This window comes from Corticium candelabrum, chromosome 4 (assembly GCF_963422355.1).
Source record: "Corticium candelabrum chromosome 4, ooCorCand1.1, whole genome shotgun sequence".
Classification (NCBI taxonomy): Eukaryota; Metazoa; Porifera; class Homoscleromorpha; order Homosclerophorida; family Plakinidae; genus Corticium; species Corticium candelabrum.
In genome coordinates, this window is record NC_085088.1 from 2,890,563 (window position 1) to 2,908,930 (window position 18,368).

General features: G+C 42.4%; 1 protein-coding gene across 1 annotated transcript; it reads left to right on the forward strand.

The window, feature by feature from the left end:
• The first annotated feature begins 4,107 nt into the window (after positions 1-4,107).
• Positions 4,108-4,998, forward strand: LOC134179175 (uncharacterized). The gene is made up of 2 exons (XM_062646069.1): positions 4,108-4,355; positions 4,418-4,998. The coding sequence occupies exons 1-2, from the start codon at positions 4,263-4,265 to the stop codon at positions 4,856-4,858; spliced, it is 534 nt and encodes a 177-aa protein (XP_062502053.1). The 5' UTR covers positions 4,108-4,262; the 3' UTR covers positions 4,859-4,998.
• Positions 4,999-18,368: the final 13,370 nt, after the last annotated feature.

Below are 18,368 nucleotides of genomic sequence, written 5' to 3' on the forward strand. Positions count from 1 at the left end.
ACGTGCCGGTCGATGACTCAGGTACTGAGATCGCACCGTGCATGACCGCGTGGATGACTCTCTCAAAACTTTCGAATGTCTAGGATCGCTCTTTGCATTAGATTACAAGAATTAATTATTTTGCTGTTGAAATAGGGTTTAGACACACCTATACACCTAGACAGCTAGTGATCTCGGTAACACGTTCGGTACTCTAGAGATCGATGCATGCAATTGAAGTACGTGGTAGAAGGGCTTTTACCATAAGTTATAAATTAGCCTTCGTTTACGGTCACATGATCGAGATTGCGCGTCTAGATGTACGTGCAGCAGAGTGGGTGTGTCATCAAGCCATTGCTGTCATGCAAAAATTGGTGTCTTGCAGTAAGTAATGATTTGTTGTGTCTGAGTACACTCTGTCCGAGTGCAGTACATTCTGTCCAAACAGGTTTGCAGCTTCGTTCGCAATTGCAATAGACCAAGAGTCGGGTGGCATCTGCATGCCGCTATATAGGCATGGCGGTCGAAGTATTCGAGTGCCACGCAAAATCGGATGGCGGCCAGACATGTAAAAGTGCCAGTCTGCAGTCTGTTGCAGTGACTCTCAAACTACATTCAGTCACTCTCCTAGCGGTATATGTCACCCAAAATGACTCTTGCTGCTTTGTCTGCATATGTATGCTGCTTTAGAGCTGTCAGAATATTGTTGGAAGGCTCGTAAAGTTTTCTTGCGTTTTCTCTTCCGACAGATATTCCTTGTGTTTCCGAAACGTATTCTCGTGTGTCTAGTGAGTGCCTCTTAATTAAATAGTCAAATTGTAAGCGACAGTTAATTAAGAAAGCTTATTTAGTAACGCACTAGTCAGACTCTCTGTATGTAGAATGCATGTATTGTTAGCATGCATTTAAATTTTCAAATAGCTTAATTGCACAGCTGTTTTCGTGTGCCTATTTTTCATTTTTACGTCTGCGCTTGTTATTTCAATATAATTTTAATTTGATGTTATTTCAATTTACGATCAAATTAAATTTATGCTAACTAAATGTAGCAAATCTTATTAAATTTGTATATCGTCGCATTATTTTTAAACTTTTATCTCTGTTCAAAGTTTAATTTTAGCATATAATTAACGACTCCAATTTGACATTTATACACGTGTCTTTTGATAGAAATTAATTAGGTATATATATATAATAATTTAACTTAAAAGTATGACGTATGACTTACAGTGCCACTGCAAAACAAATTTCTATAAGCGGACTCATTGATTCCGCGAGACTTTATTCTACCTGTGTGTGCACGTGCTCTGCTTCATGAAAGATTCGCAAATCTAAATACAACAAACCATGTGTATGTTATGCTATACATGTACTAGTCTAGGTGCTCACTGCTGTTCACGACATTGCTTTGAATCAATTGCTGTTGAACTTAATATTAATTAATTAATTATCTTAAAATTTAATTAAAGAGCCTGATCCCCTATTGACAAAATAAAATCATTACAATTCATGACATAACTGTTACATATAAACTACTATCAGTTAAAACGATCCAAAATGTATCACTTGTTAATGCTAGTAGAGTTCTAACGGTCTAACGGATCAAGTTGTCTCCATAGCAACAAGACACGACTTCGCTGGTTTAGACGAGGTGCAACGGTTATTGCGTGCTCTCTTCGCTAGAACGTGCAGGGAACGCAAGGTTAGAATCTCATTTTGACGAGTAAATATTGTAAATACAACTAGTAAATAAAGTTGTGTTTTATTCGCTTCAGAGCTACGAGCGTATATATTTGTGTATATGTGCGCGTTTGTTTGTTTGTGTTTGTGTTTGTTTGTTTGTGTGTGTGTGTGTGTGTGTGTGTGTGTGTGTGTGTGTGTGTGTGTGTTTGTATTTTTGCTGGCCTGAGTCCCACGTTCCAGATGATGTAAGCAGATCTAGACTTGCATGCATGGTAATTAATAAATATATTCATTAGAATAGATAATGTTGAATTGACTGCATGGGAGGTCCACTAGAGCACTGAAAGAACCAACTTATTAAATGCGCATCTACAATCGAAATATTGCGTACTAAACGCATGCAAATATCCTTGCCCTTGTGAGGTCATGTAACAGTAGATCTAGTAGTGCAATATGTAGACATAAACATAATAGGTTTATACTATTTACTGTACGTAGGGAGAGAAGGGCGACATCGTAAGACTTCTTTCTGAAAAAACAGTGATTTTGAATGCTGTGTGTATTATGAATTAATTTGCTGAATTGAATGCTAGGGAGATGTTGCCTAGTTACATGTTTAGGAGTCCAACTTGGTTGAATGCCAACGCGCAGTTTTTCCAGACACCAACAAAAGAGACACATTGTTTAGTATTTGGTCCACTATCATTGCGTTCTCGACAACTCTCTGTATTTGCAAGTCTAGATTATTTCAATATTTCTACAGGCACCTATTGTATCAGGATAGACGCTGTAACACTCATCTGTCTACGTTGTAAGTAAACATCAAGTTCTGGAAAATACCACTAACTACTAGTGACAACGATATCCACATGACACTTTGTGACGGGTCCTACTGTAAGCGTGAATATCGATGAGAACAGCAAGGCCGAGCCTTCTGCGCGTGCGTCACAAATCAAATTAAATTAAATTTATGTTAATAAATATAGCATATCTTATCAAATTTGTTTATTGTCACATCATATTCAAACTTTCATCATTGCACAAAGTACTAGAACACAATTTAAGTCACTCAATGTCAACTATAGATCAATACCTGACTCAAATTTGACATCTAGACTGACACGTGTCTTTTGATACGAATTAATTAATGGCTAAAAAGTGCAACATAGATTAAGTAACTTACCATGCAAATCAGACTTCTAGAGATAGACTCGTTTGTTGATTCTTAAACTTCATGCTACGTACTCTAGTATGAGAGGCTCGTGAATCTGAACACAACAAACCGATGATATGATATTGCATGTACTAGCAAGTGCTGTCCATGACATTGCACTAGATCAATTGTTACGCAATGTAAATTAATCGCTGCTAACTTGAAAGGACATCCGGATGCGTGCCACATAACCAGGACAACGGTTGTCCCGGACCGCCTAGACATGCATGCCCTACTAGTAGTCGATCACGACTTACCTTGCAGGTGCGTAAGAACATCATGCGATTGGGGGACACAATAATATCTGTTTACTTAAGCTACATTCTTGCAGTTTGTATTGGCAACCTATCCAAACTAGTGGGGGCACGTGCCTACCTCTGATGCCACCAGTTCATGATCAAGCACAATGTTACACCACACAAACGAAAAATCATTCTTTCGATGTGAATTCATCACAATTACAAATCTAGAGTCTGAACTGGAACCCTAGTCTTTGGTGTCTAGACTATAACTAGGCCTTGCCTGTAAATAATTTGCGAGCCACTGACGTCGATGCAGGGGACGAAAACACGACAGACTCACGGAAAGACGACACTCCGTGTTGTCGTGTCGTTAAAGACGGTGTTGACGCATTTGCCAGGTTCTAACCAGCACGGGACCGTAACCTAACGTTTGACATCACCGTATCCCGCTTTACTATAAAGAGTCGCGCAGTTTAGTACTACAATCTAGTCTACGTATCTTTTACAATACGATGGGCATGCTAGGCACGATGCTGGTTGGAACAGTTTTAGTGTTCATGTTGATGTACGCATGGTACCGTGTTTCAAGCATGCTCAACTTTCTACAGTATATTATTTATAACAGCTTTGATGAGTTCTGGATGTGTGAGCTCTGCTCAGCTCCATTGTCATCGCAAGCAACTGTTTGTCTTCCATTGAAAGAATACGAAAATCGGGTACAGCATGTTATACCTCAATGCCTTTGTGCTCTGTAACGTCTAAAAATTAAAGAGCTATCGGCGTCTGTGCATGCACATGCAGTAACAATCAAGTAGAAGAGTTCGCACCTACCTACAAACACAAATCAGCTGCGAACACACGAGATCACCCACACGCCCCTCACCCACACCCCTACACACCCACACCCACACACCTACACACACACACACACACACACACACACACACACACACACACACACACACACACACACACACACACACACACACACACACAGGGAGAGAAGGGAGACACAAGTACTGGCAACATGGTAAGACTAGGAATTCTATACATATAGCGATGATTGACATGCACTGTATTGATTTAACTGAAGTGAATGCTATAGGGAGATGTTGCCTACGTGTTTATGAGTCCCACTTGGTTGAATGCCAACCGCTCAGTTTTTCCAGACACCAACAAAAGAGACACATCGTCTAGTATTTGGTTCACGATCATCGTCTTCTCAACGACTTTTTAAAGTATGCTTGTGTTCGACACCGATTTGTATTTGCAAGTTTGGATTATTTTAGTATTTCTACAGGCACCTATTGTATCAGGAGGGACGCTATCCCAATCATCTGTCTACGTTGTCAACATCAAGTTCTGGAAAATACCACTAACTAGTGACAACGATCTCCACATGACACTTTGTGACGGGTCCTGCTGTGTTGGTTTTATGTACTTCGACAATCTTGTTCTCCAAATATCTCAATCCTCTTCATCCTCGTCTGTTTGTCAGCACTCTAGTTCTACCAGCCAATGGAATAAAATTAATTACGAACTGCGGGATGTTCGTTTTGAGCTCTCGTCATCTCACACTCTCGGTATGACGCGGAGTGCTGCATTGGACAAAGGAATGTCTCACACGTACAGCCACGTTCTGAAGCCAAACAGCGGACTGTGGATAACAGTATGCGCAGACCCTTTCTATGAACACTACGACATACGTTTCATTGAAGTGACAGTTAAGAAAGTTGTGTGAACACATTAGTCATTCAGTTTGATGTTACAAAACGGCAAAGACGGACGCTCTGTAGAATGTTTTGTTGGCATGCAGTCGAATTTTCGAGTAGCGTTAATTGTACGGCAATTTCCATGTGTCTATTTTTTCCGCTTTTTCGTCGTCTGCGCACGCGTTTGTTTCTTCAATATAATTTTGAAACTTTTATCTTTGTTTAAAATTCAAGTTTATTGCACAAAGTTCTACTAAAATACAAGTCGGTAGATATCAACTATATAGGTCAATAATCAACGGTTCAAATCCGACATATACACTTGTCTTTTGATAAAGTTAATTAGGTTTATATAATAATTTAAGTTACCGTGCAAATCAGATTTCTCTATAGACAGACTCGTTTGTTGATTCCGAAACTTCTTGCTAGAGACTCAACACAACAAACCGATGTTAAGATATTACATGTACTAGTAAGCGTTGTCCACGACATTGCATTGAATCAATTGCAACAAATTTAATGATACCACGTAACCAGGACCTAGTCTCTCGCATAGCCTTCTCGCCGGCGGATGTAGGCAGGACAGGGTCTGGCTACGCGAGGCCTACCAGGACCTTATGTTAGTTTGTATTGGCAACTTATAACCAAAATAGTCGAAGCACGTGCTGCAGACGTCACTGCTTTGTGTTTACGTCTTTATCTGATGTGGACCGAGTTCGAGGAAGCATTTCTTGTACGACTGGCGAGAATGGATCTGCACAGAACGTCGTGGGAAAGATATGCACAGCTCTTGGAGACACACTGTGCACCAAACGGAACATCGGGTTCATATCCTCAGACGGTACTACTAGACAAGGAGGCAGGCTCTTTACAAAGCACTGTCTCCAAGATCGAAAAGGACACGAACGCGACCGCTCGCAGAACGAAAAGGAGGCATCGAACCCTATGGGGTGGTCGTGGCAAAGATCGACGTCTACGATATATCGATGGGCAAACTCCAAGAGACATTGAACGGAGTTTGCTTGTCTTTGGCTACGAGCATTACAGTATCGACTACATCCAGCACTTCTATGGGTGCTCGATCGCAAAGCTCTGGTGCAATGCCTTTGCAAAGTCCACGAGTTCAGCGAGCGAGGCGAACTTTACAGCGTCATGGAGGAGAACACCCCAACAATCCTGGCCAACACCCGTACTGTGGGGAAACACGTATGCACGTGGGTACACAGCTCGCCCGATGGATATACGACCCTGACAAAGTTGCACAACAAAATGGTTTCCCAATTCGAAGCTGGAGAGGTCCAAGAAAAATTTGGTGGCAAGTTGTGCGAGTACGTCGACTGTTCTATTTGCAAAACATTTCTCCACCCCGACGTACAAAAGCAAGGATGTACACGTATCGAGATCTCTCTTTATGCATGTCGAGGTAGCAAGCTATCTGGTACAACAGCCCAGGAGGTGGTAGCAAAAGCTCTCGCGCTTGTTTCGCCGTCAGACCACCCAGGATTATTCGTGGTGCAACTTTCCGAACAACAATGGGCAAATCTGACTTCCAAATTGAATCGATGCCTGGTTCTAGCTATTCAACCGATAGGCGAGATCTTTGTCGCATGGTACGTTCACACAACAACCGGCAGGGTGACATGCATTTGCATAGCATCCACCACGACGACCGTGGAGAACGACAAGGCATTGGAACCTGCAGTGCAATGGGCTGCGGCCGACTTTGGGTTTCTCTGCTGTCCCATATTTCTAGTGGACGTGCTCTCGAGGTCGAGATAGGTCCTCTGCAATGCTAACACGAAAGGAACCGACACGATGACCATCCTAGCTGCGTCCATGAAGCCGAAACAACGCCATCGAGATGCAGTCGACTCAATGCATTGCTACCGGGAACACAGTACATATGTTGGACATGGTGCAGCAGACAAGCGAGTATCGTTGGAAAAGAGAAATCTATATTTGCCTTTCTTCCCACTCCAACCGACAGACGCATCTCGACTCTATCGAAAGCCGGACGAGAGAAGCGCCTTCAGGTAATCGAGGACGCGTTGGTCTCCAAGGAATGAAAGAGAGAAACACAGGACCTGCACGAACAGTACATACACAGACGAGACGAAAAGGAAAAGAAACACCTCTCGTATTGGAAGCCCTACAAACCCACATACCAGCCCAAGCGGAATACCGAAAAGCGTCCGAGAGATTATACGCGAAAGTATTCTAGCATTAGAAACCTCCTTTCCTACCAAACTATCGAACCTTTTGCCATCGAACAGTCGAACTGCCACATCGTGGGCATGTTCCTTGAAGAGCGGGATACGCGTGGTTCTGCAGACGGGAAACCTAGAGGTATGTATAGTATGGGCCACCAAGGCTATCTACCAACTCTTGGACACACACCAGAAGTACTTCGAACGCAACGATTGCATCTATTGGATCTGTGGCCAAGAGCTGTCTATCGATTTGCTACCGACGCGCACGTTCTACAAAGACTCCCAAGAGATCGCGTGGAACCCCATTATCGTGGTGCAGACTCCCGACCCCACACAACTCGAAGAGGTACATAGAATGGTCGACATGGTGCAGTACGCAAACCAACTGGAAAAAGAAACAACATATACCATGAAATTAGTGTCCCCACCCAAACACACCAGAAAAACGATCGACCCATCGGAAAAGGGAGTATGCGTGTAGACAATACTCTACGACGGTGTTCCGTATACTTTAGAACAGAAAAAACCCATCCTGTTCCCGTATGTGTGTTCACGTAACTGTAGATCTAGTAGTGCAATATGTAGACATAAACATAATAGGTTTTTACCATTTTCTGTATACGTAGATAGTCAGAGAAGGGCGACATCGTTAGACTTCTTTCTGCACAAACAGTGAGTTTGAATTCTGTGTGTATTATGAATCAATTTGCTGAACTGAATTAATGCTAGGGAGATGTTGCTTACGTGTTTATGAGTCCAATTTGGTTGAATGCCAAAGCGCAGTTTTTCCAGACACCAACAAAAGAGACACATTGTCTAGTATTCGGTTCACTATCATTGCATTCTCAACGACTTTTCTTAAGTATGCTGGTGTTCGACTCAGATTTGTATTTGCAAGTCTAGATTATTTCAATATTTCTACAGGCACCTATTGTATCAGAAAGGATGCTCACCTATTGTATCAGAAAGAATGCTATCTCACAGAGGCACTCATCTGTCTACATTGTAAGTAAACATCAAGTTCTGGAAAATACCACTAACCACTAGTGACAACGATACACTTTGTGACGGGTCGTACTGTGTTGATTTTGGGTACCTCGACAATCCTGGCCTCCACACATCTCAATTCTCTGAATTCGTCCTCGTCTGTTTGTCGGTATTCTAGTCCTACCAGCCAACATTAATCTCGAACTGTGGGATGTTCGTTTTGACCTCTCGTCATCTCACACTGTCGGTATATGACGTGGAGTGCTGCAATGAACTAGAAATATGTCTCACACGTACAGCCACGTTCTCAATCCAAACAGCGGACTGTAGATAACAGTATCCACAGACGATACCTCCGAACAGTACGACATAAGTTTCATTGAAGTGACAGTCAAGAAAGTTACGTAGTCATTTAGTTTGATGTTACAAAACGGCGAGGACGGACGCTCTGTAGAATATTTTGTTGGCATGCACATGTATTTTCGAGTAGCGTAAATTGCACGGCAGTTTTCGTGTGTCTATTTTCATTTCTGACTGTCTGGGCTTGTTACTTCAATATATAATTTTGATTCGATATCACTTCAATTTACGATCAAATAAATTTATGTTAATTATATGGAGCAAATCTTGTCAAATTTGTTTATTGTCACAAACTTTTATCATCACACAAAGTACTAAAACACAAGTCGCTAAATGTTAACTCTAGATCAATACCTAGACTGACTCAAATTTGACATCTAGACACGTGTCTTTTGATAGAAACTAATTAATGATTAAAAAGTACAACGTAGATTAATTAACTTACCGTGAAAATCAGACTTCTAGAGGCAGCCTCGTTTGTTGATTCCAAAACTTCATGCTACTGTCTGTGTCTGTGTTCATGAGAGAGGCCCGCGAATCTGAACACAATAAACCGATGATATATGATATTGCATATACTAGCAAGTACCGTCCAAGACATTGCATCGAATCAATTGCTATACAAATTATGTAAATTAACCACTGCTAACTCAAGAATGGCAACCAGGTGCGTGCACGTAACTAGAACAACGGTTGTCCCGGACTGCGTAGTTGGCATGCATGATCTAGCTAGAGGCGATCACTTGCAGGTGAGTATGAAACACCATGCGACTGGGCTGTGAGACACAATAATATCTGTTTAGTTATGCTACATTCTTGCAGTTTGTATTGGCAACCTATCCAAACTAGTGGAGACACGTGCTCCAGACACCTGCTTCCTACGCCTCTAGTCATGATCAAGCACAACGTTACACTACACAAACGAAAAAATCTCAAGTATCATTCATTCGACGTGAATTCATCACAATCGCAAATCTAGCAACGTTAGTCCTTGATGTCTAGACTATAATTGTGCCTTACCTATATGTAATTTGCGAGCCATTGACGTCGATGCGGGGGACGAAAACACGACAGACTCACAGCAAGACGACACTCCGTGTTGTCGTGTTACTAAAGACAGTGTTGACGCATTGGCCAGGTTTTAACCAGCACGGGACCGTAACTTAACGTTCGACATCACCGTATCCCGCCTTGCTATAAAGAGTGGCGCAGTCAGAAGGTAGAGTCCAGTACTACAATCTAGTCTACGTACCTTTTACAATACGATGGGCATGTTAAGCACGATGCTGGTTGGAACAGTGTTAGTGTTAATGTTGATGTACTCAAGGTACGGTGTTTCAAGCATGCTCGACTTTCTACAGTATATTATTTATAACAGTTTTGATGTGTTCTAGATGTGTGAGGTCTGTTCAAGTTCCACTGTCATCGCAAGCAACTGTTTGTCTTCCCTTGAAAGAATACGAAAATCGGGTACAGAGAGAACATGCATGTTCTAACTCAATGCCTTTGTGCTCGGTCACGTCTAGGAGCTATCGGCGTCTGTGCATGCACATGCAGTAACAATCAAGTAGAAGAGTTCGTACCTACCTATAGCCAAACACAAAACAGCTGGCGACACACGAGATCACACCCACACACCCACACGTACGCACACGCACGCACACACACACACACACACACACACACACACACACACACGCACACACACACACGCACGAACGCAAACACACACACGCACACACACACACACACACACACACACACACACACGCACGCACAAACAACCACACACACACACACACACACACACACACACACACACACACACACACACACACACACACACGCACTTGCAACAACTAAAAATACCAAAAATCTATTCTATTTTTAGCAGTCTTCAAGTGTCACCAAAGGACAAAAGGTTTGTACTTCACAAACAAGTCGTTGTTGAATCCTAACATCGATTCGTTACCATTATAGGGAGCACCTGGAAAAATGGGACCACAAGTACCATAAAACAGCAAACAAAACATGTAAATTTCGACAATACAACGTTTGTTGTTGTACAGGGACAGAAAGGTGAAACAGGAGCTAGAGGAGAAAATGGAGTTGTGGGACGACAAGGTGCTAAGGTGGGTACCGCGCTTGACACAAACACGATATATTCTAATTATAATTGCTGCGCAGGGAGAGAAAGGAGGCATGAGTACTGGCAACATTGTAAGATTTCTATACATAAAGCGATGATTGATGGAAATGCTGTTTACTAATGCAATTGTTGAACTGTATGCTCTATAGGGAGATGTTGCTTATGTGTTTATGAGCCCAACTTGGTTGAATGCCAACGCGCAGTTTTTCGAAACACCAGCAAAGGAGACACATCGTCTAGTATTTGATTTACAATCTGGAAATCTTAGACCAATGTTTAAGGTATGTTAAAACAATAATATATGTATTTGCAAGTTTTAATTATTTCAATATCTATAAAGGCACCGATTGTACCACGAGAGACGCTATCCGACTCATCTGTATATATTGTAAACATCAAGTTCTGGAAAATACCACTAACTAGTGACAACGATATCCAAATGACACTTTGTGATCGATCATACTGTGTTGGTTTTGGGTACTTCGACAATTTGGAGATCTACCCATCTCAGTTTAGTCCATCCTCGTCTGTTTGTCGGCAGTCTGCTAGTCCTATCAGCCACCAATGGAGAAACACCAGGTATGAACTGTGGGATGTTCGTTTTGAGCTCTCGTCATCTCACACTCTCGGTATCACGTGGAGTGCTGCAATGGACAAAGGAGTATCTTACACGTACAGCCACGTTCTCAATCCAAATAGCGGACTGTGGATACTAATGTGCGCAGACGATGACGCCGAACGATACGACCTACGTTTTATCGAAGTGACAGTTAAGAAAGTTACGTAGTGATGCACTATACTCAGCTGATGCTACAAGCTTAGTTGCACGTCCAATATAGTTTCTAAGAACATGCTAGTTCTGTTACTTGATTGTTGGCTTTATGCATCTTGCTCCTACACTTGAGCTCTCGTCAACGTCGTCTGCGTTTGTTACGTGCAAGTCGTCCGTGGAGACGTCCACATCAATGTAGTATTTAGGGTTTTTCTAGCCAACTCCCAGCTTACAGACCAAATGTTAGTTATTGGCCATGGTGTGCGGACACTAGCGTAGCCAGACCTAAACCCACCCTCAAGTCACATGACAAAGTAGTTCGAATTGTGTCGTGCGTGTGGCAGTCCATTTCTTCTTTGTTAGATAATGCTGATTTTTGCAAATACGTGACTGGATCTAGTATAGGCGGTGTTATGTCACAGGAAACCTACAGCCACAACGTGCGGACCAACGCCAAACTTAGCGATAGTATCTAGAGTTCAAGTACACATTCGCAGTTTCGAAGAGTGTGTCTAGGCTCGTTCGAGAGTGCGTTTCTTTAACTCCACAACCTAATCCGGTTGATTTGTGGACCTTTACCCCGTGTCTTTATCTTCACGACCTAATCCGGTTGAGCTCACCTAAACTCCACAAACTAATTAAGCCAGCAGGTGGATTAGTTTGTAGAGATAGGCGTGGCCAATTAGTACGTGCTCGCGGAATGAAGTGAAGGAGTCAGTAGCAACAGAGCCGTGCAAACACAGAAGCTGCAAATGCAGCCGTAGACATGCAAAAGAACAAGATTGATTCATTTTGCACTACAAACACAATGCTCATGCTCATGTCTACATGCATGTTTCTTTATTCCACACTAATCTGATTCCACTGGATAAATACTTCCGGTTAATCCAGTAGAGCTCAACCGGATTAGATTGTGGAGATTAAAGAAATGCCATTCAGGCTTAGTTTTCCACCGATACCAAGTTTTGCCCATAGTAGCTATATAGACTACTGTACCGACACTGATACCTCGGTTTCCAACTATCGGCCGATACCGATACCAATACCGACACTGCGGCTGTATGGCATTTCAGTTCTTTGTTGTGATATTAACTGTTAAATCAGAAAGAGCATTGATTCAAAAACAACGAAAAGCCCTAACTGTCTTCACTTCAACACTACCAGGTATACAGTACTTTACTTGTTTATGGCAACGATCTCCCCGATACAACATTGTCACAATGAAGTTCCCGAGCAAGGGGATGATTAAAGTCGTACTGTTGCCCGGCCCTTCTGCATCGCTTCGTTGATCGTTGACTGCTGCTTGTCTTGTGTACACACACCCCTTTCTAATCCTCCGTAGCCTAGACTCGATCGTCAGGTTGCAAACTCTGCAGGTGTTTTCTAAGAATTGAGGTCTAGATTGTAAGTTATTGAGCTTGTTCCACCTTTCGAAACGCTTCTGTGCATATCTTACAAGACACTCTAAATACTGTTGTTTACTGCCGAAACCGAAAAGTGCCACCGGTACGAGTCGCCATGATATGTTAACCCTTGAGGTGCCAGACACGCGCGCGAGGTACAACCAAGTGACCGATACCGATACTACACTGTACTGTCCAACTCCGGTACTGCTGGAGTGCTGGTCTGGGTCCCACGTTTCAGATGATGTTAGCAGATCTAGACCTGCATGCATGGTAATTAATAAATATATTCATTAGAATAGATCATGTTGAATTGACTGCATGGGAGGTCTACTAGAACACTGAAAGAACCGACCCATTAAATGCGCATCTACAAGCGGACATATTGCGTACTAAACGCATGCAAATATCCTAGCCCTTGTGTGGTCACTTACTGTAGATCTAATAGTGCAATATGTAGACATAAGCATAATAGGTTTTTGCTATTTACTGTGTTTAGGGAGAGAATGACGACACCGTAAGACTTCTTTCTGCACAAACAGTGATTTTGAATGCTGTGTGTATTATGAATTAATTTGCTGAACTGAATGCTAGGAAGATGTTGCTTATGTGTTTATGAGTCCAAGTTGGTTGAATGCTAACCCACAGTTTTTCCAAACACCAAAAAGGAACACATCGTCTAGTATTTGGTTCACTATCATTGCGTTCTCGACGACTTTCTGTATTTGCAAGTCTAGATTATTTCAATATTTCTACAGACACCTATTGTATCAGGATGGACGCAGTGGCACTCATCTGTCTACGTTGTAAGAAAACATCAAGTTCTGGAAAATACCACTAACATAAACTACTGACAACGATATCCTCATGACACTTTGTGACGGGTCCTACTGTAAGCGTGAATATCGATGAGAACAGCGAGGCCGAGCCTTGTGCGCGTGCGTCACGAATCAAATTAAATTAATGTTAATACATGTAGCAAATCTTATCAAATTTGTTTATTGTCACATCATATTTAAACTTTTATCATTGCACAAAGTACTAGAACACAATTTAAGTCACTAAATGTCAACTATAGATCAATACCTGACTCAAATTTGACATCTAGACTGACACGTGTCTTTTGATACGAATTAATTAATGATTAAAAAGTACAACATAGATTAAGTAACTTACCATGCAAATCAGACTTCTAGAGGTAGACTCGTTTGTTGATTCCGAAACTTCGTGCTACGTACTCTAGCATGAGAGGCTCGTGAATCTGAACACAACAAACCGATGATATGATATTGCATGTACTAGCAAGTGCTGTCCATGACATTGCATTGAATCAATTGTTACGCAATGTAAATGAATCGCTGCTAACTTAAAATTACAACCGGGTGCGTGCACTTAACAAGGACAACGGTTGTCCCCGACTGCTTAGTTTTATAGTAGTAGTCGATCACGACTTGCCTTGCAGGTGCGTAAGAAACACCATGCGACTGGGGGACACAATAATATCTGTTTACTTATGCTACATTCTTGCAGTTTGTATTGGCAACATATCAAACTAGTGGGGGCACGTGCCCCAGGCCTCTGCTTCCTACGCCTCTACCCTGATGTCACCAGTTCATGATCAAGCACGATTTTACATTACACAAACGAAAAAATCATTCTTTCGATGTGAATTCATCACAATCACAAATCTAGAGTCTGAACTGTAACATTAGTCCTTGATGTCTAGACTCTATAGTTATGCCTTGTCTGTAAGTAATTTGCGAGCCATTGACGTCGATGCGGGGGACGGAAACACGACTAACTCACAGAATGACGACACTCCGTGTTGTCGTGTCACTAAAGACGGTGTTGACGCTTTTGCCAGGTTTTAACCAGCACGGGACCGTAACTTAACGTTTGACATCACCGTATCCCGCCTTGCTATAAAGACTTGCGCAGTTTAGTACTACCATCTAGTCTACGTACTTTTACGATGGCCATGTTAAGCGCGATGCTGCTTGGAACAGTTTTAGTGTTAATGTTGATGTACTCAAGGTACGGTGTTTCAAGCATGCTCGACTTTCTACAGTATATTATTTATAAATGTATATAACAGTTTTGATGTGTTCTAGATGTGTGAGCTCTGTTCAAGTTCCACTGTCATCGCAAGCAACTGTTTGTCTTCCCTTGAAAGAATACGAAAATCGGGTACAGAGAGAACATGCATCTACCTCAATGCCTATGTACTCGGTCACGTCTATTAATTAAAGAGCTATCGGCGTCTGTGCATGCACATGCAGTAACAATCAAGTAGAAGAGTTCGCACCTACCTACAAACACAAAACAGCTGGGAACACACGAGATCACACCCACACGCCCACACGTACGCACGCACGCACACACTCACACATCCACACCTACCCGTCCGCCCGCCCGCGCGCGCACGCACACACACACACACACACACACACACACACACACACACACAAACACACACACACTCACACGCACGCACGCACACATACACACACGCACGCGCACAACGCTACTCACACGTGCCAAGTCACGAAGTACATGCATCTAAGGGCTCAGAGCAAAGGGAGGGGCCCCGGCTGAGCTAGGGACCAACCGACAATGGGCGTAAACAAGGAGACAAGCAAACACACAGACAACCATGCAGAACGGCAGTCAAGCAGGCACACAGAAATAGTTTTCCATGTAGGTGATACACACTGTATGTATACAGTAATTAACATTAGTTTTACGTATTGCTATAAAGTGCAAGTAACTTTAGAAGCGCATCGGTACAAATACGCAAAATTTAGAAATGCGCTTACAACCACAATGGAAAATGTACTAAATCTGTTGTATTGTTTTGCAAGCAGCCTTCAGGGGCCGTCAAAGGACAAAAGGTTTGTTTGCGTTTATAACTTACGAACAGTTGTTGTAGAAAAACGTTTGTTTCATTAACATGAAGGGAGCACCGGGAAAGATAGGACCACAAGTACAGTAAAACAGCAGACAAATCGTTTAAAACTTTGCCAATTCAAATTTTATTGTTGTACAGGGACAGAAAGGTGAAACGGGAGCTGGGGGAGAAAATGGAGTTGCGGGTGCTAAAGTGTGTACATGACAAGACATGCTCGTGATACAAATGATATATAATAAATATACTTGCTGTGTATACTATAGGGAGAGAAGGGAGACACGAGTACTGGGAACATGGTAAGACTAGGAATTCTATACATATAGCGATGATTGACAGGCACTGTATTGATATAACTGAAGTGAATGCTGTAGGGAGATGTTGCCTACGTGTTTATGAGTCCCACTTGGTTGAATGCCAACGCGCAGTTTTTCCATACACCAACAAAAGAGACACATCGTCTAGTATTTGGTTCACGATCATTGCATTCGCAACGACTTTTTAAAGTATGCTTGTGTTCGACACCAATTTGTATTTGCAAGTTTGGATTATTGGGATATTCCTACAGGCACCTATTGTATCAGGAGGGACGCTATCCCAATTATCTGTCTACGTTGTCAACATCAAGTTCTGGAAAATACCACTAACTACTGACAACGATATTTTCACGACACTTTGTGACGGGTCTTACTGTGTTGGTTTTTGGTACCGCGAAAATCAAGAGATTGACACATCTCAATTCTCTTCATCCTCGTCTGTTTGTCGGTCCTCTAGTTCTGAAAGCCAATGGAAGAACATTAATTACGAACTGTGGGATATTCGTTTTGAGCTCTCGTCATCTCACACTCTCGGTATGACGTGGACTGCTGCATTGGACAAAGGAATGTCTCACACGTACAGCCACGTTCTCAATCCAAACAGCGGACTGTGGATAACAGTATGCGCAGACAATACCTACGAACACTACGACATACGTTTCATTGAAGTAACAGTTAAGAAAGTTATCTGAACGCATTAGTCATTCAGTTTGATGTTACAAAACTGCAAAGACGGACGTTCTGTAGAATGTTTTGTTGGCATGCAGTTGAATTTTCGAGTAGCGTTAATTGCACGGCAGTTTCCATGTGTCTATTTTTTCTCCTTTTTCGTCGTCTGCGCACGCGTTTGTTATTTCAATATAATTTTGATTCAATGTCACTTCAATTTACGATGAAATTAGATTTATGTTAATTAATTAAGTGTAGCAAATCATATCAAATTTGTTTATTGTCACATCACATTCAAACTTTACACTTTGTTCAAAATTCAAGTTTATTGCACAAAGTTCTACCAAAACACAAGTCGGTAGATATCAACTATATAAGTCAATAATCAACGGTTTAAATTTGACATATACACTTGTCTTTTGATAAATATTAATTAGGTTTATGTAATGATTTTTAAAAGTGTAACGTAGATTTAACTTACTGTGCAAATCAGACTTCTCTATAGGCAGACTCGTTTGTTGATTTTGAAACTTCTTGTGTTTGTGTTCATGAGCTAGTAGAGACTCGCGATCTGAACACAACAAACCGATGATAAGATATTACATGTACTAGTAAGTGCTGTCCACGACATTGCATTGAATCAATTGCAACAAATTTAATGATACCACGTAACCAAGACCTAGTCTCGCGCGTAGCCTTCTCGCCGGCGGATGTAGGCGGGAAAGGGTCTGGCTACGCGAGGCTAACCAGGACCTTATTTTAGTTTGTATTCGAAACTTATAACCAAAATAGTCGGAGCACGTGCCACAGAACTCCATGCTTTCTGTTTACGTCTTTATCTGATATGGACCGAGTTCGAGGAAGCATTTCCTGTACGACTGGCGAGGGTGGATCCGCACAGGACGTCGTGGGAAAGATATGCACAGCTCTTGCAGGCACACTGTGCGCCAAACGAAACATCGGGTGCATATCCTACAAGCGGCACTACTAGACCAGGAGGCAGGCTCTTTACGAAGCACTGTCTTCAAGATCGAAAAGGACACGAAAGCGACCGCTCGCAGAACGTGGAAAAAGATGTATGGAGGCATCGAACCCTATGGCGTGGTCGTGGCAAAGATAGACGTCTACGATATATTGATTGGCGAACCCCAAGAGACATTGAACGGAGTTTGCTTGTCTTTGGCTACAGGCATTACAGTATCGAATACATCCAGCACTTCTCTGGGTGCTCGATCGCAAGGCTCTGAAAGTCAACAAGTTCCGCGAGTGAGGCGAACTTTACAGCGCCATGGAGGACGACACCCCGACCATCCTGGCCAACACCCGTATTGTGGGGAAACACGTATGCACGTGGGTACACAGCTCGCCCGATGGATATACGACCCTGACAAAGTTGCACAACAAAATCGTTTCCCAATTCGAAGCTGGAGAGGTCCAAGCAAAGTTTGGTGGCAAGTTGTGCGAGTACGTCGACTGTTCTATTTGCAAAACATTTCTCCACCCCGACGTACAAGAACAAGGATGTACACGTATCGAGGTCTCTCTCTATGCATGTCGAGGTAGCAAGCTATCTAGTACAACAGCCCAGGAAGTGGTAGCAAAAGCTCTCGCGCTCATTTCGCTGTCAGACCACCCAGGATTATTCGTGGTACAACTTCTCGAACAACGATAGGCAAATCTGGCTTCCAAATTGAATCGATGCCTGGTCCTAGCTCGTCAACCGAACGGCGAAATCTTTGTCGCATGGTACGTTCACACAACAACCGG